General features: G+C 46.1%; 1 protein-coding gene across 4 annotated transcripts in view; it reads left to right on the top strand.

The window, feature by feature from the left end:
- Nucleotides 1–20,715, top strand: part of LOC144932897 (partitioning defective 3 homolog) — a 211,071-nt gene that overhangs the window by 124,373 nt on the left and 65,983 nt on the right. For 3 of the 4 annotated variants that reach the window (XM_078857312.1, XM_078857298.1, XM_078857289.1), the window contains exons 14-17: nucleotides 2,877–3,069; nucleotides 4,354–4,449; nucleotides 7,275–7,554; nucleotides 12,989–13,122. In XM_078857312.1, the coding sequence (XP_078713438.1) occupies nucleotides 2,877–3,069; nucleotides 4,354–4,449; nucleotides 7,275–7,554; nucleotides 12,989–13,122 (703 nt within the window). The remainder of the gene's footprint in view (nucleotides 1–2,876; nucleotides 3,070–4,353; nucleotides 4,450–7,274; nucleotides 7,555–12,988; nucleotides 13,123–20,715) is intronic. The other variant, XM_078857306.1, reaches the window with a different exon arrangement.

Here is a 20,715-nt window from a genome sequence, read left to right as displayed (position 1 = left end):
GGATGTGTCTGCACACGTCTACATTAATTATAACTTTGCCAATTCATGACAAACGATGACAAATGACGAGATGCACAAATCCTTACGCTACGCGTAATTAGCTCTGGAATCCCATGGTCCCTCGGCGGCCGGATGCCAGCTTCAAATGTGTTGAGTGATATCGATGCTTGTGTGTGAGCGCGTACTTAGTTATCCGTGAATTACATTTGCCTGTGTACGTGCGCGCGCGTGCGTGTACGTGCCCGTGCATGTTTGTGCGTGTGTGTGAAATCATTGTGTTATGGGGGGGGGGGGGGAGTCATATTGCGTTCAGGACCCAGAAACCAGAGTTTAATTCCCAACCATGGCTAACGTCGGCAGCAAGTGATATCTGAACCATTCCTGGACCTTCACCTAGGTCGACTGAATTAAGTTCCTGGTGCGATGTGTGTAAACATCGGCACCGGCGAGGCAAAGGTGATGCGGCTTGATCCTGGCCACCGCCGCCCCCAAGCCCTCTTGTGTGCTGTGCCATGCCGGCCTCAATAAATGCTTGGGGGGGGGGATCTCTGTTTTAATCACCGTATAATGTAAGTATGTGCTCTTATAAATAATATGAGCACTGGGCGAAAACTCCCACCCTTCCAGCTCTTCCTGCATGAAATAAAAATAACTCCCCATCCCCGCACCTGGCCAATTGTGCCCGTCTGGACTACTTCTGTCCTGCAGGGAAGGATACATTACCGGAAAGGACTTCACATTAAAAGCTTTTTTTGTTACTTACCTTTTTAAAGTTTCCAAATCTCCCTTTGGTGCACTTCTTGGCTCCACTTGAAAGTTATTCTTTCCCTTAAGAAGTCTCGTGTCTGAACAAGCCTCTCACTCTCCTCCTTTGCCCTGTTCTGTGTCACTCTGATAGCCGAATGTTCTGCTCGCGAGTGTGTGCGCGATCATACGCTTGGAGGGGTCTCTGACCCTTGCTCCTGTGTCCTCTATTCTCCTTGATCTTGCTCGCTACTTCTCTTATGGCCCATGCGAAAGATCCAGCCGTGGCCCCCTTGGCTCCCTCTGCTGAAAGCGATAGCCTAAAGTTTTCACTCATGACTAAGTTAACATCTCCTTTCCTTGAAAATGTATTTTTCCCCGCTACATCCCTAATGCAGGTAATTGTGGTTATTAAACCAGGTGGATAGTTGATTCTGAATACTGAGACTCGACAGGTGGTACCCAGGCAGCACTGCAGAAATGCTGAGTTCAAGCCTAGGATTGCTACTCCTTTGCATAATTTCTAGCATATTTGATTGCCTCAGCTATGAATCGGCAATGCTTGCCTGCAATAGAAACCAATTCCAAATATCTACATTTGCACGTGATCCAGTCATAATTTTTAGTGAGTAAACATGCATCAATGAATACATTCATATACATTTAATGAACTTACAATGCACACATGGAATAGTGTGTGTAATAAATTACGTTTTTCGACTTGTATCTGTTGTATTTAATTGATTTAATGCGAAAAAGAATGAATTCTTAAATCAAATTTGTGACAATACACAGAATCGAATCGATTGGCAGGGTGGGGAGGGACACTTTACAACCAACTATTTAACGTATCATCTACCCACAGACTGTCACGAAACAATTAACTTAAGAATTAACTTTTGTCATCTTTCCACAACAAAATCCTGCTTTCTGTACAATGAAATGTTGTGGGTTCTCAAGACTGTTTTCCCAGGACAACCCCGCAGGTTCAAATTGGAAAGAACCCTTATTTACCCATATTAGATGAGATGAAATAGTATCAGCTGTGATGATTGCAGGGGGTTGTGGACTCTCACTTCATTGACTAAAGCAGAAAATTATACAATTCTGGAGTTATTTCCTGTTCAGTGCAGATACTTCCTTGTTAGATTGGGGATTTCCATGCTGAATGAGCTTTTCCATCTGAGCAATTGTGTTTTAAAAAAATGTTGCTGTACGAATCCCAGTAGAAATGAAAAAAAATATATATACTTTTTAAAAATTTAGTGATTTCCAGCCCTGAGCCAGTGAAAGAAATTCCACATGCCTACGCTGTTGACTTCCATGCAAAGTGGTACTCTTTTTTTATTGACCCGAGAGGGATAATTTGTTGAATCGCCCATCAACCAGGGTTTGAACTGGCAAACTTCAGATTGCGAGCCTTTCACTCTCCTGCTGAGCCACCAGGCAAGTAGTATTTTTTTTATAAATAATATTTAGCTGGCACTCTTGGGGGATAAATTTACGTAAAAATAATATTATGCTGACACACTCGATTCCATGCAAGCGAGGGCCTCCCCACACAGTGTGGATCGTGGGAATTATCTGACTATACTCCGCCACACTCGTAAGTGCCATTTAGTAAAAGGCAGGGAGTACATATACCGGGGCATATAAATACAGTTAAACAATGCATTTTGCTAAACTGCTGCTTGCTGCCTACAACATAAACCTGCAGAAAGCTATAAATCCACGTCATGCATGTTGGTTACTCATCCAAGTACTAACTAGGCTACGCTTTCCTTACCTTTCGAGATCTGGCGAGACGGGTCAAATTGTGAGTGGGCATCAAACAGCAGCAGGCAGCCTCTTAAAAAGTAACAAAGAAATATATCATGAGAAAGTAATAACATAATTGAATAGCCGTTTAGTGACCTTTTTAATCTGCACGAGTGGCAAACAGTGGTTGTCCTATAGATGCACTCGCTCACACCATAGGAATGTGCAATTTCCACCACTGGCTCTGTGCTGTAAACAGAAAATAAGCACCACCTCAATGCTCCTTGAAGCAAGAAAAAACTTTGACCTTGACTATCATCGTTCCTGCCGCCCGGCACAAGACTCTACAGCCGACGCTGTTCCTGTGCCCGCAGCCTGTGCTGTGCGTGAGCCCCGTGGAGCCCGAGAGGGCAGTGGATGCTGGAGTGGATTCCGGGGTGGAGGCAGCAGCGGTTGAAGTCGGCGGTAGCAGCTGCGGTAACGGCGGAGTTGTAGGCGGCGGTGTCGACGCATGCAGCGTCGCATCCAGCCCTCCCCCTCGCGCATCCCTGCTGGAGCAGCTCATCGGTACGCCACACGTTCACCCCCATCATCCCCTGCCTCCACATGTGCACAGTGAACACAACAGCAACCGCAATTCACCAAGTGGCGGTGACGTCAGGCTATGTGCACTTTGAGGCATGTGAAGTGTCGAAGGCTCGCTGGTAGGGTGTCACAGGGCAGACCCGGGTGCCATGGGTTGACTGACTGAGCAAACACACACAAAAGGTGCGGAACGGTGCATCAATTAATATCCATGTTAAGCTCATGCCACGTAAACTCAATCGATGATTTTATGGTGTATGAAAATTATATGTAAATGGTATACAAGTGAAATGCTAATTTAACATTTACTTGATGGAGGAAACAAAACTGTATACCTGAGATGGAAATAAATTGAGATGTTAAATAATTGATTCTTTAACGGAATGGTGACTGAATCATAACAGTGCCATCGGATCTTTGTGTTGAGGGTTGAGAGGGGTGGGGGAGACGCTGTTGCATGCCTAATGCATGCGCGCACACCTAACGTGTTAGCACGCAGTGACGTTAATGCATCCTGCTGGGCGCTGCTGTGGTTTGAGCGCTTGACTCGGGAGTCGATACAATTAATAACACTTTGCAGAGAAGTCAAAGGTAATCCTGCTATGGATGGACTGTGCCCCCACCATGACAATGTGCAGTTTCCTATGCTGAAGGAGGGGTTGCGAGTGGAAACGAAGACAGCCACAATTGCTCATATAAGCAGGGACGTCATGGTATGGCATGTGTGTGTGTGTGCGTGCGCATTTGTGTGTGGGGAGTGGTAATGCAGCGGTTAGTGCACTGGGCTACGAACCCGGAGACCCGAGTTCGATTCCCGCTCACGACCAGCACCAGTGACGATTATCTGAACCAGTTCTGGTCCTCCCCTAGGTCTACTCAGCCTCAAATGAGTACCTGGTGTGGTGTGTAAACAATCACCACTTAGGGAGACAAAGCTGGTCGGGCGTGTTGCTGGTCACCAACCCTCTTGTGTGCCGTTGCCAGCCTTCATAAGAGCTCGCTACCAACACTTGCTCCAACAGTCTATTAAAACTATACGGGGGGGGGGGGATCTTTGTCTTGTGGGAAGCAGTCGTACAGAAGTTACTGTTACAAACCCAACAGCGCAAGTTCAATTCTGGTCATGGCTAACAAAGGTGATCATCATCTGAACCAGTCCTAGGTGTCCTTTAGGTCACCACCACTGTTGTGAGCCATGCTGACCTTAATAGGTGTTCGTCATCAGTCGATATGGCTACGTGGAGTATCTATGTCTTGTGTTCACAGCTTCCAACCTGCGCAATCAGTCGTACACCATGGCCACACGCCTGCATCCCTTTCCCTCCCCGGCCCTCTCAGGGGTCATCGCCACGACAACCACAGGTCAGTTCCAAGGTCGGGAGGTCAAAACATTGAGGTCTAAAGACAGCGGCTTCTCAATATAGATTTCCGGACATGATATGGGGGGTCTAAGTGTAATTTAGAATCTCTTGTTAAAATTCACCATTTTCAAATTGCAGTGGGATGATATGGTATTTCACCTATTCTGTTTTCTGACCTTTAAAGAAAAAAGCCAACAAAACCACGAAGGTGTAGTGGTGGTGGTGGTGTGCAATGTAAGTGTGTAATGTATACTTATACTGGGTGATCCATATATAGATACCCACTAAAATTATTCTGATGAATTATGGAGAAAACAATAATTTGTTTCAAAGCTTCAACATTATCTGTCCGCAATCTAAATACAATTTGTTTTTATATATACAGTCTCCTCTTTCGGTTATGGAGCCATTGCTTTCACAATATGCATTAACCTATTGGGAAGAAAGTAAGGAGGCCCAAATAAATTAGTGGGATATCTATAAATTTATCTCATGTCGGTATGCAAGCCATATGTGAGTTAAATGTGATTTATGCACACAAAATAAAAATTATTGTAAATAGTGCACTGCTGCGTGCATTTTAAGACGGTTCACACACAACATGAAGTGGGTGGGAGGGTGTGTAATGAGCGCGCAGGGCACAACAACTCCCCATTGAAGCTGCCCGTGAGGGCAGAGGCAGTCTGCATTCTGCGCCGCTCAAGCGGCTGCTGCAGTGGGGAAAACGCACGCTTGGGGAAAGGAACAAAGGGTACCGCAGGTGAAGGGGGGGGGGCGAAGGCTGCCGACAGAAAATGCAGGTGACAACCCTGCTGGGAGATGTTTGCAAGGCATCAGGCGGGCCTTTGAGGGCACGGCAGTAGCAGGTGGGCTGGGGGTTGTTGTTGGTGGAGGTGGTGGGGTGAATGGGTGGGGGCGGGAGGGAAGGGATGTGCAACCATCGGGTGAGATCAACTGCTAAAGCGGCCACCTATGTGCCAACTGGTACCCTTGGTGCCTGGCCTCATTAACTAATTGGTGTATAAGGGCATGCGGGCAAATCAGCACTTGTTCAGGTGTAATGAGAGACGCGGGGTCCCTTTAGGAGACTGCGAAAGCTGTTTAAAGTTGAACAGTTCATTGCTGTGTTGCATCAAAAGGATTAACCCCATACCTGCCTTATCTTTTAATATTATAATTATAATTCTCATAACAACTTATGCCTTTTGTCAATGCACTGCTGGGTGAAGGCCTCACTACACTTAGTCATGGGAGTCGTCTCATGACTACGTGTATATATTTCTCCTGCCTCAGCAGTTCGCCTGCTGTATTTTTTCACCTGAAGACGATTGCTTGTGTTGGGATCAAAACGTCGTGATTTTTTAAATGATTTTTCTATCCACGTGACTTTACCGAAAGACCCAAAGAGTATGTTTCACTTTACTTCACCACACTGTTCAGTGCGGGTTGGTGAAGTGGCAAGGATCAGTACAGTTATCTCTGATGGCTGGGAATCGAAAATCAGGATCACCATATTCCTAGTGCAGTAGGCTAACAACTGCACAACCGGTCTGCTTAGTCTTGTGTGCAATTTATTTTACGGTTGGCTAATAATCGCGTAAGCAAATAAAAATTCGCTCAACATGTCAGAACAGCATAAGATATTTTTTGAGCTGTTGCAGCGTGCCGCACGCCGACACGGCCCTGGGGGAGATGTGGCTTGGCAGGTGTGGCGGGAGAGCAAAGGGGAGTGTGGGCCGGTGGTAGCGGGTTTTGTGAGGGACGTTCGTGCAATTCCACGTGGACGTTTTGCGTTGTTATTCGGAAAGAGACTCAGCTGTAGCTCGGCGAGCTTGCATAATTTGTTCACATTCCGTCGTGCGCTCGATGAAACCAGTGCAGTTTGATTTAAAATGTGTGTTGCGGTTTCACATTTCCGTTTATTTAAAATCTGGTTTTTAATTTTGACCCTGCTTTGAGTTCGTTTTTGTTTTGTTTTTAACCAGCTCTGCATGTGGTGGCTGCTCATTTGCACAGTGGGGTGACAGACGTGGACGTTGTTAGTATTTTTTGGCTCACGTTCAAGGGGATGAACCTACGAGCAGTGACCAGGGCCCAGTCTGTGTTATGCTGCAGTAGAGCGATATTATGTTGCTATTGTGGTGCAGGATGTGCCCACGTATTACGTGATGCCATGTAGTAGTGTGTTGAGTATTGCGCTATTGGCAAACAGTGTTGGAATTATTTTTAAGTTCGAAATGCGTGTGCAAGAATCCGTGGTGTTTGATTCACGTGCACTGCGTGTAATGGGTTCACATGACCCCCGCAGCTGCAAGCGGCTACTACATTCAGCACAATGCAAAAAAATTCAAATTCTTTAAATAAATCATGACACTGCTACAATTCATCAAAACGATGGTATTGGGGGGGGGAGTGTGTGGGTGTGGAGGGGGGAGGTGAGTTCGTCTCTTGGCAAGGCTAGGGGTGGAAGCAGGGCCACAGTGGTCCATCGTTGATTCCGACGCCTTGTTGCTTGAGGGATATTTGACCATGCTTGCCCCAAGTTCGGTCAGCGTGGCTTAGCGAAGCAGGCCCCAGGAATGTTCAAATATCATGCGCCACTGGTAATGGAAGTAACCGGGCTTCGGCTCGTGAGCCAACAAATATATTTTTGAATGTATTATTTAAGTCGCAGTTCAACACAAAACTACGTGAATACATATTATACGCCATATGACGCCACATTAGAGTGCATTGCACTCAACAAACAAACAAAAGTCGACATCAAATTAACAAAATGACTCCCGCGCCTGGCTTCCCTTGTGTCCGCTGTGCCGCTTCGACCAGCACCGAGCGCCGCCTGCACGCCGGCAGAAGCGGGTGCTGCAGCCGGTACCAACTGTGCTACCGTGCGCTCCGTGCTGGACGGCCCGTCTTGGCCACGTCCCAGTGTGAGGAGGGAGGCGTCTGTGCTGTTGCCACCGCTGCTGGCATCCATGCCAGAGCCCTCGGCCCAGGCGACCTCAAGGGACGAGCTGCTGTGCGGGGACTTCTCGCGAGCGGAACGGGCGGCTGGGTGGAGGCGAGCGGAGCTGAAAGATGACGAGGAGGACCCCTCAGAGGAGAGGTGAGCGAGCGATACAAGGCGGAGTTCAGGGATTCCGCTAACGGTTGTGCTTGCGCGCGCGCGCATGTGCATTTGTCGATCGCGGTGACCCGAGTTAAATTCCCGGCAATTGAGTAATTCTCGGTTTCAGTTAACCGCCTGGCTGCCTTGCAGCTTTCCAGTGGTTCCTCAGCGATTTCGAGATGGAACTTGCATGAACGACGACACTATATAAATCTAAACATTATATTGTTAGTAGCTACACTACATTTGTGATTGTATCCGAGCGTCTTGGGTCCCAAACTTCAATTTCCATCACTTAAAATGTTTTAACAATTCTCCAGCAATGGAAGAAGGCATTGCATAATCCCCCAAACGAAACTCCTTGGTGAATTTAGATTGCTTGTTGTGAGTGTCCCTAGGTTGCGCCGTGCGGTGCAGTGGTGAGAGACGGATGCGTGCGTACACCGTACCGGCCAGGTCCTGCAACGTCCCATGCTGCAGTTCCTCAATGTCAATGCAAATGAGAAAATCATATGCTTCACTTCCATTACTCATTATGCCTTGGTGCAATCGAAATGTCACAGCGGTTGGTAGAGGTATTTGGAAAACTTTTTTTTTCCTGCGAGAAAAATGTATCTTTGTTGAGCAACATCTCCCACGTAACGATTACATTAGAAACCAAACAATTTTGTTAACCTAAACCTGAGATGGCAAAACTATACCTTGCGTGTTCAGAACCTAAATCGGATTGTGATTTTCTAAAGAGCCTTGCACCATTAGGACCCGGATGCTTAATGAAGTTTAGATTGAGATTATTTTTTGGCTTTTCCCATACAAACTCACCATTTGCCAAATTCTGGAACTGACCTGGCGACCTCCCCTCCAGACAGCACACCCCTGCACTCATCCATTAAATGTGCGGAACAGTGGCTTGATTGTGCAATATAAGCCAGAGTTTAATATGATTAACGACCTGGATGGCCTTAAGAAAGTGCAGAGATTACATTTCTCGGGTCAGGAGGCAATGGCTGCCATACGTGCCACACTGTGAATGCTGCTCTGTCCGCGAGTCCTGTGTTTTGTGTAAAACACAGTTCCGGATCTGATTCCGGCACTTCTGACCGGGCGGACACGCCTCAGGCTTTAATGCTTACATAAACTATTACTCAACTATTTTGTAATAGAATATCCTGACGCAAAATTGAAAGGAACGATGGCAGTCAACTGCATCTGTTTGTTGATTATAGGCGATTGTTAAGCTTGCGATACGTGCATTAAATCGCATGTGTAAGAAAAAAAAGTACTTGTTTTATTCCTATGCGTTTAAATAATTCACATGATCCGTGCATCAACAAGATAATGTTACTTAAAATTATACCAACGAGACAAACGAGAAACGCAACAATTTTTCTGCACTTGCAAAACTTGTCATATTCGGCTGGGATGAATGAACTAGCATAGGCCCACACCACAACAGTTTTGTCCTGTAACAGTATCTCATGGAAAACAGACGTGTTCTTTTGCCAGATGATTGCGATTCCTGTGTCAATCTTGTTTCGGCGATCGTTTGTGCATGCAGGAGGGGTGGGTATGTGGGCGGGCAGGCGGTTGGGCTAGTGAGTGGGCAGGCAGGGGCAGGCTGCGCCGCTTAATCTTTCACGTGCTCGGCGCGTGCGCGCTGTGCCGTGGAAGTTGGGACCCTTCAGCGGAAGCTAGCTGTTTTGTTTACGTTGTCGTCTCCACTGACAAATTGCTCACCAATATCAAAAACAAGTAGCTGCCGCTTGGCTGCCCCTTGTTCAGTGAGCCGCATCAGCGCATGGGCCTCTAATGAAGACCGCCGGGAAATGAGACAAGAATGAGACGATAATTCGTCAATCGGTATTGGAGCTCAACCGTGGTCCCCTCAATATTGAGCCCACACGCACAGTAAAAAGCGACTTGGCCCAGATTTCCAGATTGCACGCATCGGCCGTGTGCACACGGTGGTCAGATGAATGGTCTATTTGTTTTACCGTGCTTTTTTGTATTGGGAAAAGTATAAGGGTTGTCACTGCCTAATGGGAACATCTGGGCATGATCTATGTATTGCCACATGTGGACTTAAAATGCATGAAACAATTGCCTTCTGCTCAACAACATGAACCGTTTTTCGTTCATCACGCTTAGGCACCTGCAACCCTTATAGGTCAGAATGTATATATCAACATGTCAACAGAGCATGTAATAATGCCCATTGTCCTGTTTTCAGTCGAGTGGGATGAGATTGGTCAGAATGACAGAGTGGACTGTGTGTGGCCCACAAGACCCCAGTTTGCTATGACAAATACAGGCTGCTCAAAATTGCCGTTGTGTAATTATCACTTTACGTAGGGGGTCATACTTTTTTTAGAGCCACCAATCGCTTCACAATGCAAAGAATTGTCAAAATTCAGAGCATGGGATTAGATTCATTCAGTGATTCTTGTTTTGAAATTACAGTGAATGTGGCGGCCTCTAGTGGCTGGAGGGGGTCACGTGAGCTCATTGCATTCAACATATGACATGCACTCCTATGCACATTATTCGATGTGTGTATTGTGCGCTTAAGGATTGTGAATAATGGATTAATTCATGCATTGTTACACCCCTACTAGCTTTACATGTACCCCACTTGGAGTACTACCATTATACCATGTCATTATCAGAAATGTAGGATCCCCCCGACCCATCCGATCTGTCATTTCAGAAGACCGGCTTAACATTGCTTCAATTGGAATTGATCGGAGTCCAAAATCGAATTGTAGCAAAACTGTTGCATTGGATTATGTCTGATCTATTTATTTTCATTAGCCTTCATGTAACATTTACACACCATCTGCATAGATCATAAATGTTCAAATTGATTCTCACACACTTGATTCTATGCATGCATCGTCTGATGAATCATTTATAGGTAAGATGAATCGGTGCAAGTCGTTTGCCGAGTGAGCATCGTGGGAATTTCACGGAATAACCGTGTGTGTACTGTGGTCTCATACTCCACTGTGCAGCAGCACCAAGATAATTGCTTTTCTTCGTTGGTTTGCGTATGATTAACGAGCGCCTATCCTAGTAAACGGACACTCAAAATATCACAGCTTGAATCATCATGAGTGACACTTGGTGAATATTACTTCACCCAATTTTTTTAAGTCACTCCATCGTTCGTCACCAGAATATTTGAACACTTTCAAGTAATTTTTTTCTCGATAGTTTTAGAGTTGAAAACGTCTCGTCTGTGCGCATCCCGAACTTAACCAAGTTCAAAGAAGGGGTCAAATGCAGAGTGACTGTGACTGTCACGAAGGGGAAAGATGTGGAAAAAGAGAGAGAGAGAGGAAGAAACCAGGCCGGGTATAGGAGATTGGGGAATCTGGGGCCAGAGGTCGCCTTGTGGGGTTCCCTGCTGAGTCCGGTGTTGGTGTGCAGGGGGGGTGATGGCAGCAGTTGCGTGGCTAACGAGCGCAGGTGGGACGAGTGTACCGGGCGGGAGTCTTACACGCATGACTATGGAGAGGGGGGTGGCGTTCGGACAGCAGGGGACCCCATTTAATTCCTTTGTCACCAGGGCTCATGCCGACCAAACTGCGCCACGAGGTGGGGAGGATGGCCGTCTTCGGTGGGAGATGCTAGGAAGCTATTGGTCTTGGCCACACAAGGTCCTTTGGCGAAGTCTGAGAGGAAACGTACAATTTACACAGTATGAGCTCCTTTTCCTTCCTGAGAGTCGACGGTGGGAAATGCTCTGACATCTGTTGTTAATTTGTGACTGGAGATGAGGCAGATTCATTGGATGTGGCATTCAGCTCCTGCCGGGGTGCAACCTCGCCCCAGCTGTGCAGCGAGGTTGCAGTTCGGAGCCTTGCGATTTTTAAAAATGTTTTCTTCCCAGTGGAAATGTTCTCACTTTAAGTGAATTTTATTCCAAACTACAATTATAAGCAGTGAGTCTGTCTCATTGCATACATATAAACAAATGGAATAGAAACAATATGCTGGTCCATCAGCCTAGTTTTGAGCTTTTCGGCCCAATATTTCCCGTAACTTATTTTGTCTATTCAACACATTCATCAATAACACTGCTTTAAAAAGAAAACAATATAGCACAGATATATTTTGTTTGTTGGTGAATTTCTTACCCACAGTACACCACAGCCAGCACACAGTGAGTTCTCCTCCATATAAATGGATCACTGCGTTTCGAGGGCATAACAGGGCCCAGCTGGACGCATGTCCTCTGCCACATTTGAGGGCATTTGGTTCACTGAAACAAAAGTGCCTATACTCTTTGTTTTTTTTCTGGAAAATCATGTAGGTAAAAAATGAAATAAAATGAATGAAAACAACTAAAATAAAATAAAATAAATGAAAACAACAAAATTTAGTTGTTTTCATTTATTTTATTTTATTTTTTACCTACGTGACTTTATTGAAAAAACCAAAGAGTATGAATCCTTGCTTTCATGAAAGCTTCAAATCTAGAAAAGTGTCCATGTTTATCGGCACAAATAATGGACGTCACAAAAGTTTTTTAAAAATGGTCTCAGCCATCCACTTTGTCCGTCTGAAGGTTTTGTTGTACAGCATTACTTGAAGTGCAAATGTAAAGGGAGATGTTTTGTTTTACCTCTGTCAGATTGAATGCCTCAAGATGCAGTAAAGTCAGTAATGTGTTTGATGAGCAGCCAGGATCGAGTGACAGCTTTGTTACTCGAATGGGACGTTTTATGGGCTTCCTTTATAGCACGTTTTATTGACTTGAAATAACGAACATATTGCAGAGTGTTTGCCCGCGATTAATTTTACATCAGTTCCTCCCGTTGTATATACTATTTATTGATAGATTTTTCATTATTTTAAAGTAATATATGAGCCCATAACGAGTGATTACCTTTATAGATATGGGATGTCTGTATGTAATATCTATAAATTAATTGTTATGATACAATTCATTCATGGTTGTGATTTCATTTGAGAATCAATTACATTTTTGTAAAAAAAATACTGTCATTTGGATTGTTTCTTATTCGCTCTTTTTTATTTCCCCCTTTAGTCACCACGAATCATTTGCAAATCGTTAGCATGAATGTTAGTAACCGATTTTTACATGTACAATTCAAGTAACAGATGCTTGTATGATGAGCAGAAGAGTTTAGATGAATCATTGAATCTAATTATCTAATTGTTGCATGCTGAATCATGCTGGTGGAGGTAGCAAATGCACCTTTGGATTTGGTAAAGGTACTGAAATATATTAATGGTCATAATTGCATCATCTGTTTGTCTTCCGCTCCCTACCACCCTAACGCTGCATCATTCCTACTCGCACTCCTCGCAACTCTCTCTCCCCATCACCTCCGCTGCCCCCCAACATTTCTCCGAAACCTCTGAAACCCCACCCCGCACCTGCCCCCACCCCCTCCTCCTGCAGCAGCCCCCAGAGTGTGGCGTTTGAACGCGAAGGCTTCGGGCGGCAGAGCATGTCCGAGCGTCGGAGCAAGCGCTTCACGGATGCCTCGCGCCTGCAGGCTCTCAAGTCTCGCAAATCCAAGAGCATGGACCTTGGTACTGGCACAGGGTGGGGGCATTGCCGGGAACAGTGGCACGGGGGAGGAGAACAGGAGCAGTAGCAGCACGGGGTGCAATAGGGATGTGATGAAGCATCGCCACTGCCACTGCCGCACCTGCGTGGGAACTTGCAGAGTGGTGGTGGGGTGGTACCTTGGTAGCACCGGGTTGGGGGGCGGGTAGCAGGGCTGGAGATGAGAAATCTTGAGAGTGAGGTTTTGGGGAGGATTAGGTCGTCCAGTGGGGTGGGCCATTGTAAAAAGGACAGCAATTGGGGAGGAATGAGAACAACTGGTAAGGCGTGCGTGTCACAGTTTATGTCTGTGTCCCCCTCTGTTGGGCTTTCGAGCAATGTACATTTGCCACAGAATTGAATGATCATCCTTCCGAGCAAGTTCTGTAATGATGACCAATGATCAGGCTTTGGGCTGTCCTTGGTTCGACCTCTTTGCTTATGATTCAACTGCCTATCGGTGAATACTGCAGGCACTCTGCTAGTGGAAGTGCATGCCTTTACCCGTACCATTGTCTGTGCTGGAAGAGAGCTGGCCCTTGTATCCGAACCCAGTGATGTATTTTCCCCCTCCAATTCAATTTATGCCACACCCAGTTCAAATATTGAATGCAGCCATCAAACCCCATAGATCGTGTGGCAGCACTGACCAGCATTTGCATGTCACCACACACCTCTGCATCCACTGGTGCCCATTGCCTGCGAATGCATGCAGTGACTGCTGCATCTACTAACCCACTTTGCCTACTGGATGGTCCGTCCTCTTTGCGTGCGTGCTTGTGTACGTTTCCCTGCGTGTGCGGCTGCGTCACTGCGCGAGTGTGCGTGCACGTGAGCCTGCATGTGCTGCTGCTCTTTTTGTGCGCGTGCTTGGGTACCTATGTGCGTGTGTGCGTGCTCGTGTGCCAGCGCTACCGCTGATGGGCGGTCCCTCGGAGGAGGCGCCGTTGCACACAGGTAAGCTGCTCACCTCGTCCAGCTCTTAATTGCCCCCTCGGCGAATAGAGTCCAATTAATTAGGGGCCCACCCATTGGCTTGATCATGCCTCACTGGTGCCATGATTAATGAGCTCTCCGGGGGGAGGGGGGTGCAGGTGAGGGGGTGGGGGGCAGCTTCATCCCTACAGGCAGGTGCGTGTGCCACTCACGTCGCGTTTTAAAGAGTTGTCGAGCAAATCTTGGTGGACCTTGTTATTATTTATCATCATTATTATTAAGGAATGTACCTGTGCTCTCAGTGACAGTATACCTGTTGCACGCATCAGTGGCTGTACGATGATGTGGCCTATAAAGTACCGTGCTCCTAGGGAGGAGTTGTGCAAGCGGGCATGATAATGGAAATATTCCACAGAGCTCTCTTGGTCTGCATCGCCAAGCATTTGATTTGGCAACACCGAGCGGGCACGATTATTGAGCGCACGATTAGTCACTTGCTGTTGTTTGTCACGTGGAGCTGCTGTTTAGTCCCCATTTAAATTGTTAAAATTATGAATAGCATGTTGTAGATGTCTCTGCAGACTTAAAAAAAGTAACACAATGGACTCTTGATAGATTTGAAGCTTTCATGACTGCAGGAATCCCCATACTCTTTGGTTATTTTGGTAACGTCACGTAGGTATAAAATAAAATAAATCACGACGTTTCGATCGCAACACAAGCAGTCATCATCTGGTGGGAAACCAAAGCAATATTTTTTTTTTTGAAGTGGGAGAGAGATGCCGTGGTAAGAGGTTATATAGGTGAGAAAGGGGGGAGGGGCAAGGGGGGGGGCCCTTTCGTGGAACGCGAGGAGAGGGATGTGAAGCTGGACGGGGGGAATTGGGCGGGGTTGGAAGTGGGAGGCCGAGAGAGCTGGGGATGTGGGGGGGAGTTTGCAGTCGATACCACATTGGGAAGTGGGTTAAAATTGAATTACAAAATTTAAGGATACGACAACAACAACAGACGGAATGATTGCTTGTGTTGTGATCGAAACGTCGTGATTTATTTTATTTTATACCTACGTGACTTTACCGAAAGAACCAAAGAGTATGGACTCTTGATAGTAAATGAAGTGTGATTGGGGCGCATTGTGAACAGCGTCAGGCTCGTCTGCGTTGTGTTTTCCTTGAGAGTTGTTGCACGATTAAGATGATGAACTTAGACGATGTGTTTTTTCTTTCCTGTTCTTTTTCTTTCAGATTTTGTGCTGCTTTACTGTGTTGTGGGGAAAAGTACAGTACCCGCTCTATTTCTTAAACCTCTTTCCTCGTTGTTGTGTAACACCACCATGTAGCCACCATCCCCTCTCCCCATGACCTGCCTCACCCCCCAACCCCCCCTCCACCCACCTCACTAGCCACTGTCTCGACCTGCGGTCATTCTGCTTCACGCTTGAGTGACCTTCCTTCATTCACGACCGTCCTCATCGCCCCCCCCCCATCCCCTACCCAAACCTGTATCCCGCCCGTCTGCTGGTCTTCACTTTGCACTGCATGGTGACTGCTTCTGCTTGGTGCCCACGATGATTGCGATTGTTGCTTTGCAATAATAATAATACTACGCCAAAGCATGCGGAAAGTTTGATAAAATTTGACTCAAAAATAAAACAAAATGTAAGTCTCTTGGTTCAGCCCATTGTGTGTCTTGATGAATACTTGTCAAGTCGAATTCTCAAGACGACGCTGATTTATAATGAATCTTATCGCAAACTTTTTCTCAAGATGCCATATAAAGGGACACGGGGTTTCTGAATTCTACTTCACTCTTCAAACGTCCACCCCAAGTAAAATAACCATTGAGTCACATGGACTAACAATGTGTCAGCGGCGTAGCTGTCGAGATTGTATGAGCGGTGCAACTCTGCACTGGGGCCCCACAGGCCGGAGGTGCCCCGGGAGCCGGGCTATGAAGAGGGGGGGGGAAATTGGACAGCGGGGCCCCAAATTAATTCCTTTCATCAGGGCCCATGGCAACACTGCGCAACTGATGAAAACTGTTAGAAGGCACATTTTAAAACTGACAAGTCAAAGAAGTTGGAATCGAGGTTAGGAATAGAAAGAGGTTTTAGATTTTTCGAAGTACAAAATTAGTCTCACCGCAAGTACCATTTACACAGAGTAATTATGAACGTATACTAGTTCTATTTTTGTTACGGCCCCCTTTGCTCGGTGCCGAGTGTGCTTTTGTTGCCTGTGGTATGGTTCATCAGGGGGAAGTTTGTCACTGACTGTGTCGCGTCACAATGTCTCGTATCACATGGGGATGGATATGCGCGGTCGTGTGTGCTATATTGGGTAAAACTCTTGTGCCAGCACTACTTATATGTGCATGCACGTGTCTGTGCCTTTGTAGTGTGTGTGTGAAATGGTGGTTTATTGGTTAGCACATTGGCCTTAGGTTTGATTCCCAGCCATAACTAACATCTGTTGTAAGTGATATCCGAACCAGTCCTCGACCTCTCCTGGGCCGACTTAAATGAGTACCGAGTGCAATGTGTGACATCGGGACTGGAGAAACAAAGGCAGTCGATTGTAGTGCTGGCCATACCCACCCACTTTTGCACTGTCCAGGACTTAATAGCTGCTCGTTTAAGAGCACTTACTCCAACAACGTTTGGTTTTAGAGGGATCTTTTTATTTTGTGATTCGTGCAATGTTCTATAATGCAAAACATCACGTTCACATACCTACCCCCAGTGCCATGCGGTGTGGACATCAGTAAAGGAATAGCAAGAGAGTTTGTGGGTGTTGTTTTCGGTCTTAATAGGCGCTCGCTTATGGATTTTGCCCCAGCCACTCTACTCAAGTGTACGGAAAGACATTTAGCAATGTGCATGCCTTGTATATGCACAAGGAAACTTCCCCATGTAGATTTAAAATTACACACATTCGTGTGCGTGCATGCATTGTAGGTGCCTGAACACACACACTGCTGCTGTTCTGTACAGGCTGAAATGTTGAAGGAGTCCATGGCAAGGGTGCCTCGTCTCATGCAGTGGGGCTCATTCCAATCGCACCCCGAGAATACTGCAGTTCTTCTGATAGCTACAGGACAAGAAAATTGCCCTGCATGTCGTTATCTTGTCGGATCTTGGAAGCTAAGCAGGATTTTGAGCGTGGTTAGTACTTAGATGAAAGGCTGCTTGGGAGTACGAGATGTTGTAGGTTTGGACCGAGAGGTGTTGAGGAGATTTCAGCATATGCGTAGGGTTGTCCAGGTACTCTGGTTTCTGCCTCATCGACATTCCTTAGTGGAATTTCAGAACCCTCTGTGAAGCTTTTCTGGATATAGTAAACGGCGTTACTTTGATTAATATTCTTATATAAAAAACATTCCAAAGCCAAACTAATGTATTTCAACAAGTTTAAATAAAACGCATTATCTGCCATCAAATTTATTCGAACCCAAGCTTGTGCCTTTCAAATGTAAAAGTGCAATGTTTTTGTTTGCATTTATTCAGGACTAGCGGGAAGTACCTGGCGTTGCCCGGGTCTTAAAAACAGCAGTGCGTACTGACTGTGGTGGTACCTGCTATCACTACAGTAGTACATGCTGATTCTATAGCAGTATTTATGGACTCTATAGCACAAAGTACTCACCTGACAGAGCAGCATGGTGAGGCTTAGTCTCGTGCAGAGCATCCGGCCTCGCCTAGATTGTCCAGCCAGCCGAGATGGCACCTTGGCAGGCTGGGGCTGGGCTGCTACCCCTGACCCCCCCCCCCAGCCACGATCTCCCCGGCCGCTCTGCAGTAATATCTACGGCCTATAGTGGTAGCATCTACCGACTGCACGCATCGGGGTGGGGGGGGGGGGACATGAGACAGTGAAGAATTGAGCGTTTAGTGTATTTTTATAGGATTTTTAACGCAAAAGAAAATGTCCCCCTCACTCCCACCGAAGGCGTGCGACTTGGCATGGACTGGCCCCTCCACCAAAGGCGCGTCAGTTGGTATGGTCGTGCACGCCATAAATAAATAAAATGGGAGTGCACAAAAATATCACTAAATCGCTAATTAAACTAATTTAAATTTGATGGATGTGAAAAAGGAATAGCGCTTGCTCACGGCGGGGCTTACGGCGTGGTACCTAGCTATTTTTTTTACGTGAACCCCCCCCGTTGGAGAGCCAATCGCGCGACTACACACAAACCCCGCCACAACCCCACACACAGGTTTTGACTTATATATATAGATTTCCATATGTATACTCACTTGCACAAACAATTGCAGTGTAAAAATGAAAGTACAGTACACAGCAAAAAAGACAAATCCTCCTACACGAACACCCAAGCACACAAAACAGATCCACCATCTCGCCAAACTGACTGTTGGAGGCAAGTTCTGTTAGCAAGCACCTATGGAGGCCAGCACGTCACACGAAGGGGTGGTGTGACACGCACCATTTACATATTCGCCACTGTTATTGGTCATGAGCGAATATCAAACTCTGTTCGCCAGGTTTGTAGCACAGTGCAATGCTAACCACTGCGCCACCGCGCCACCGCTCCGTATTGTACACTACACACACACAGGTGTGCATGTGCGCGGGTGCACACGACGCCCGCATGCCCCTATGCATGCTCGTGCACGCACACATGCGTTACTGGGGGCAGGGCCCAAGGCAAGCTTGTTGTGGATGTTGCCACGTGTGGGACTTTTGTGTGAACCCCAAGAGGGATGGTGGGGGGGGGGGGGCATGTGGGCATGGCTGGGCAAGGTGAACAGACAGTGGAGTGATGATGATGATGCCTGTGCACAGCTGGGTGCTGTGCTCATTGAAAGTGAAATCGTAATTATAAATGTAAGGAATGCACTATCAGAGTAATGGGTAAAGCTTGAGTTGGCATTTGGTTGGCTCGTGCGGTTAATTTTAAGGTAGAGTTAGGGTTTAGGCCAGTTAGGTCAACGATATTGGTCTACTTTGCTAGAGGTAGTTTTAGGATTTGGTTGGCTAATTGAGTGATGGTTAGGGATACGGCCTGGTTAGCTAGTAAGATTCTAGTAAGGGATAAGGTCTGGTCAGCTAATGCGGTTAATGTTAGGGTTAGAGATAGAGCTACTTTTAGCCTCTGGTTGGCTTGAGTGCTCGGCCCCTTCAAAATGCCCCCCTCACCGAATGCTTTGTCTTCCCTTGGCACTGCCAATAAGCATAATGCACCTGCATGTATTGTGAATAATAATATTTTTTCTACCTTTTTTTATTAAAGCGAAATTATTCTCATCCTGTTCAAATCAAATTCATATGAAGGAAATTTGCCAATTTGGTTATAGTAATGGATGTGAATTTTTAAAGGAACATTAAAATAATGTGTCCATACTCTTTGGTTCTTTCGGTAAAGTCATGTAGGTAGAAATAAATAAATAAAGAACTTAAACCGAATTTATTTCCTTAGGACCTCCTTGAAACTTGTAATGAAATCAATATAATAAATAAATAATAAATCGCCTAGGACAATAACAATGAGGTAAATTCATCAAAGTTTCACGTCCTCTTCACTCCCCCCCACCACAATGTGTGCAATTACTATTATAGGGTCGGTATATAATAAAATTATAGCGATTAGACAGTATTATTGTAGCGCGGGGGGGGGGATGGTAACGGCCCCTGTACCCAGCCTCAGCCGAGTGGGCAATTTAGGCGAGGCCGGAGGCTCTGCACGGTACTAGGCCTCAACACCCCACCATACTATAGGCCGTACATATTACTGCACAGCGGCCCAGGAGATCGTGGCTGGGGGGGGGGCAGGGGTAGCAGCCCATCTGTGTATATATGTAAGGTTATTAAGAAATATATTTTTCACCCGGGCAACGCCGGGTACTTATGCTAGTGTTTTTTGTATATTTGTTACATTATGTTTTATTGGTGGAGATTTTACATGGTGGAGGGGTTGAGGCGGGGGGGGGTAATAGATGTTCTTGTTCAAATCATTCACAATTTAAGGATTGTTCAATACCGTTGTGCTCAGTGACATCAAAAGCACCACAATTACCACGTATTTTTAATAAATGTAAATCCATTTAGTTATAACCAGTTTAGATTCATATTAATGGGGGTTTTGTGAAAAGATGCAAAAATTCTGCAACCGAGTGGCATCCACAGTGGCCACGTGCAAATTATATACCCAATGCCATAAGAAGTGCCAATGATGAGATATTCTGCCTTGCAGGACATGTGCCACATCTCTCAGAAGCATGAGCTCAGGGGTTAAGTCACCATGATACTTGATGTAACGTGTAACATTGTACTAATATACACTGTATAGGGAATTTTCCACTGCATGGTACCACTATTATGTAAGGATTTCACCGTATCTTGTCAGATAGCAGAAGCTAAGCAGTATTGAACCTGCAGAGTGCTTGGATAGGTGACCATGATGCAATAACTCAGGTGCTGTAGGCTGCAACATCAATTGTTGCACCATACTATTCTTCAATGCCTATGCTCCTTGCCTCCCCTAACCCACGTTGGGCAGTGTGGTGAAACATGATAAAAATAACCCTCACGACCCACACAGAGTAGGGAGGCCCTCATCCAGCAGGAGATGACAAAACGGTTATACATGTGTACATTCTGATATATAGAATAGTACCTTTC

Source organism: Lampetra fluviatilis, chromosome 1 (genome assembly GCF_964198595.1).
Source record: "Lampetra fluviatilis chromosome 1, kcLamFluv1.1, whole genome shotgun sequence".
NCBI lineage: Eukaryota > Metazoa > Chordata > Hyperoartia > Petromyzontiformes > Petromyzontidae > Lampetra > Lampetra fluviatilis.
This window is presented reverse-complemented; position numbering and strand designations above follow the sequence as displayed.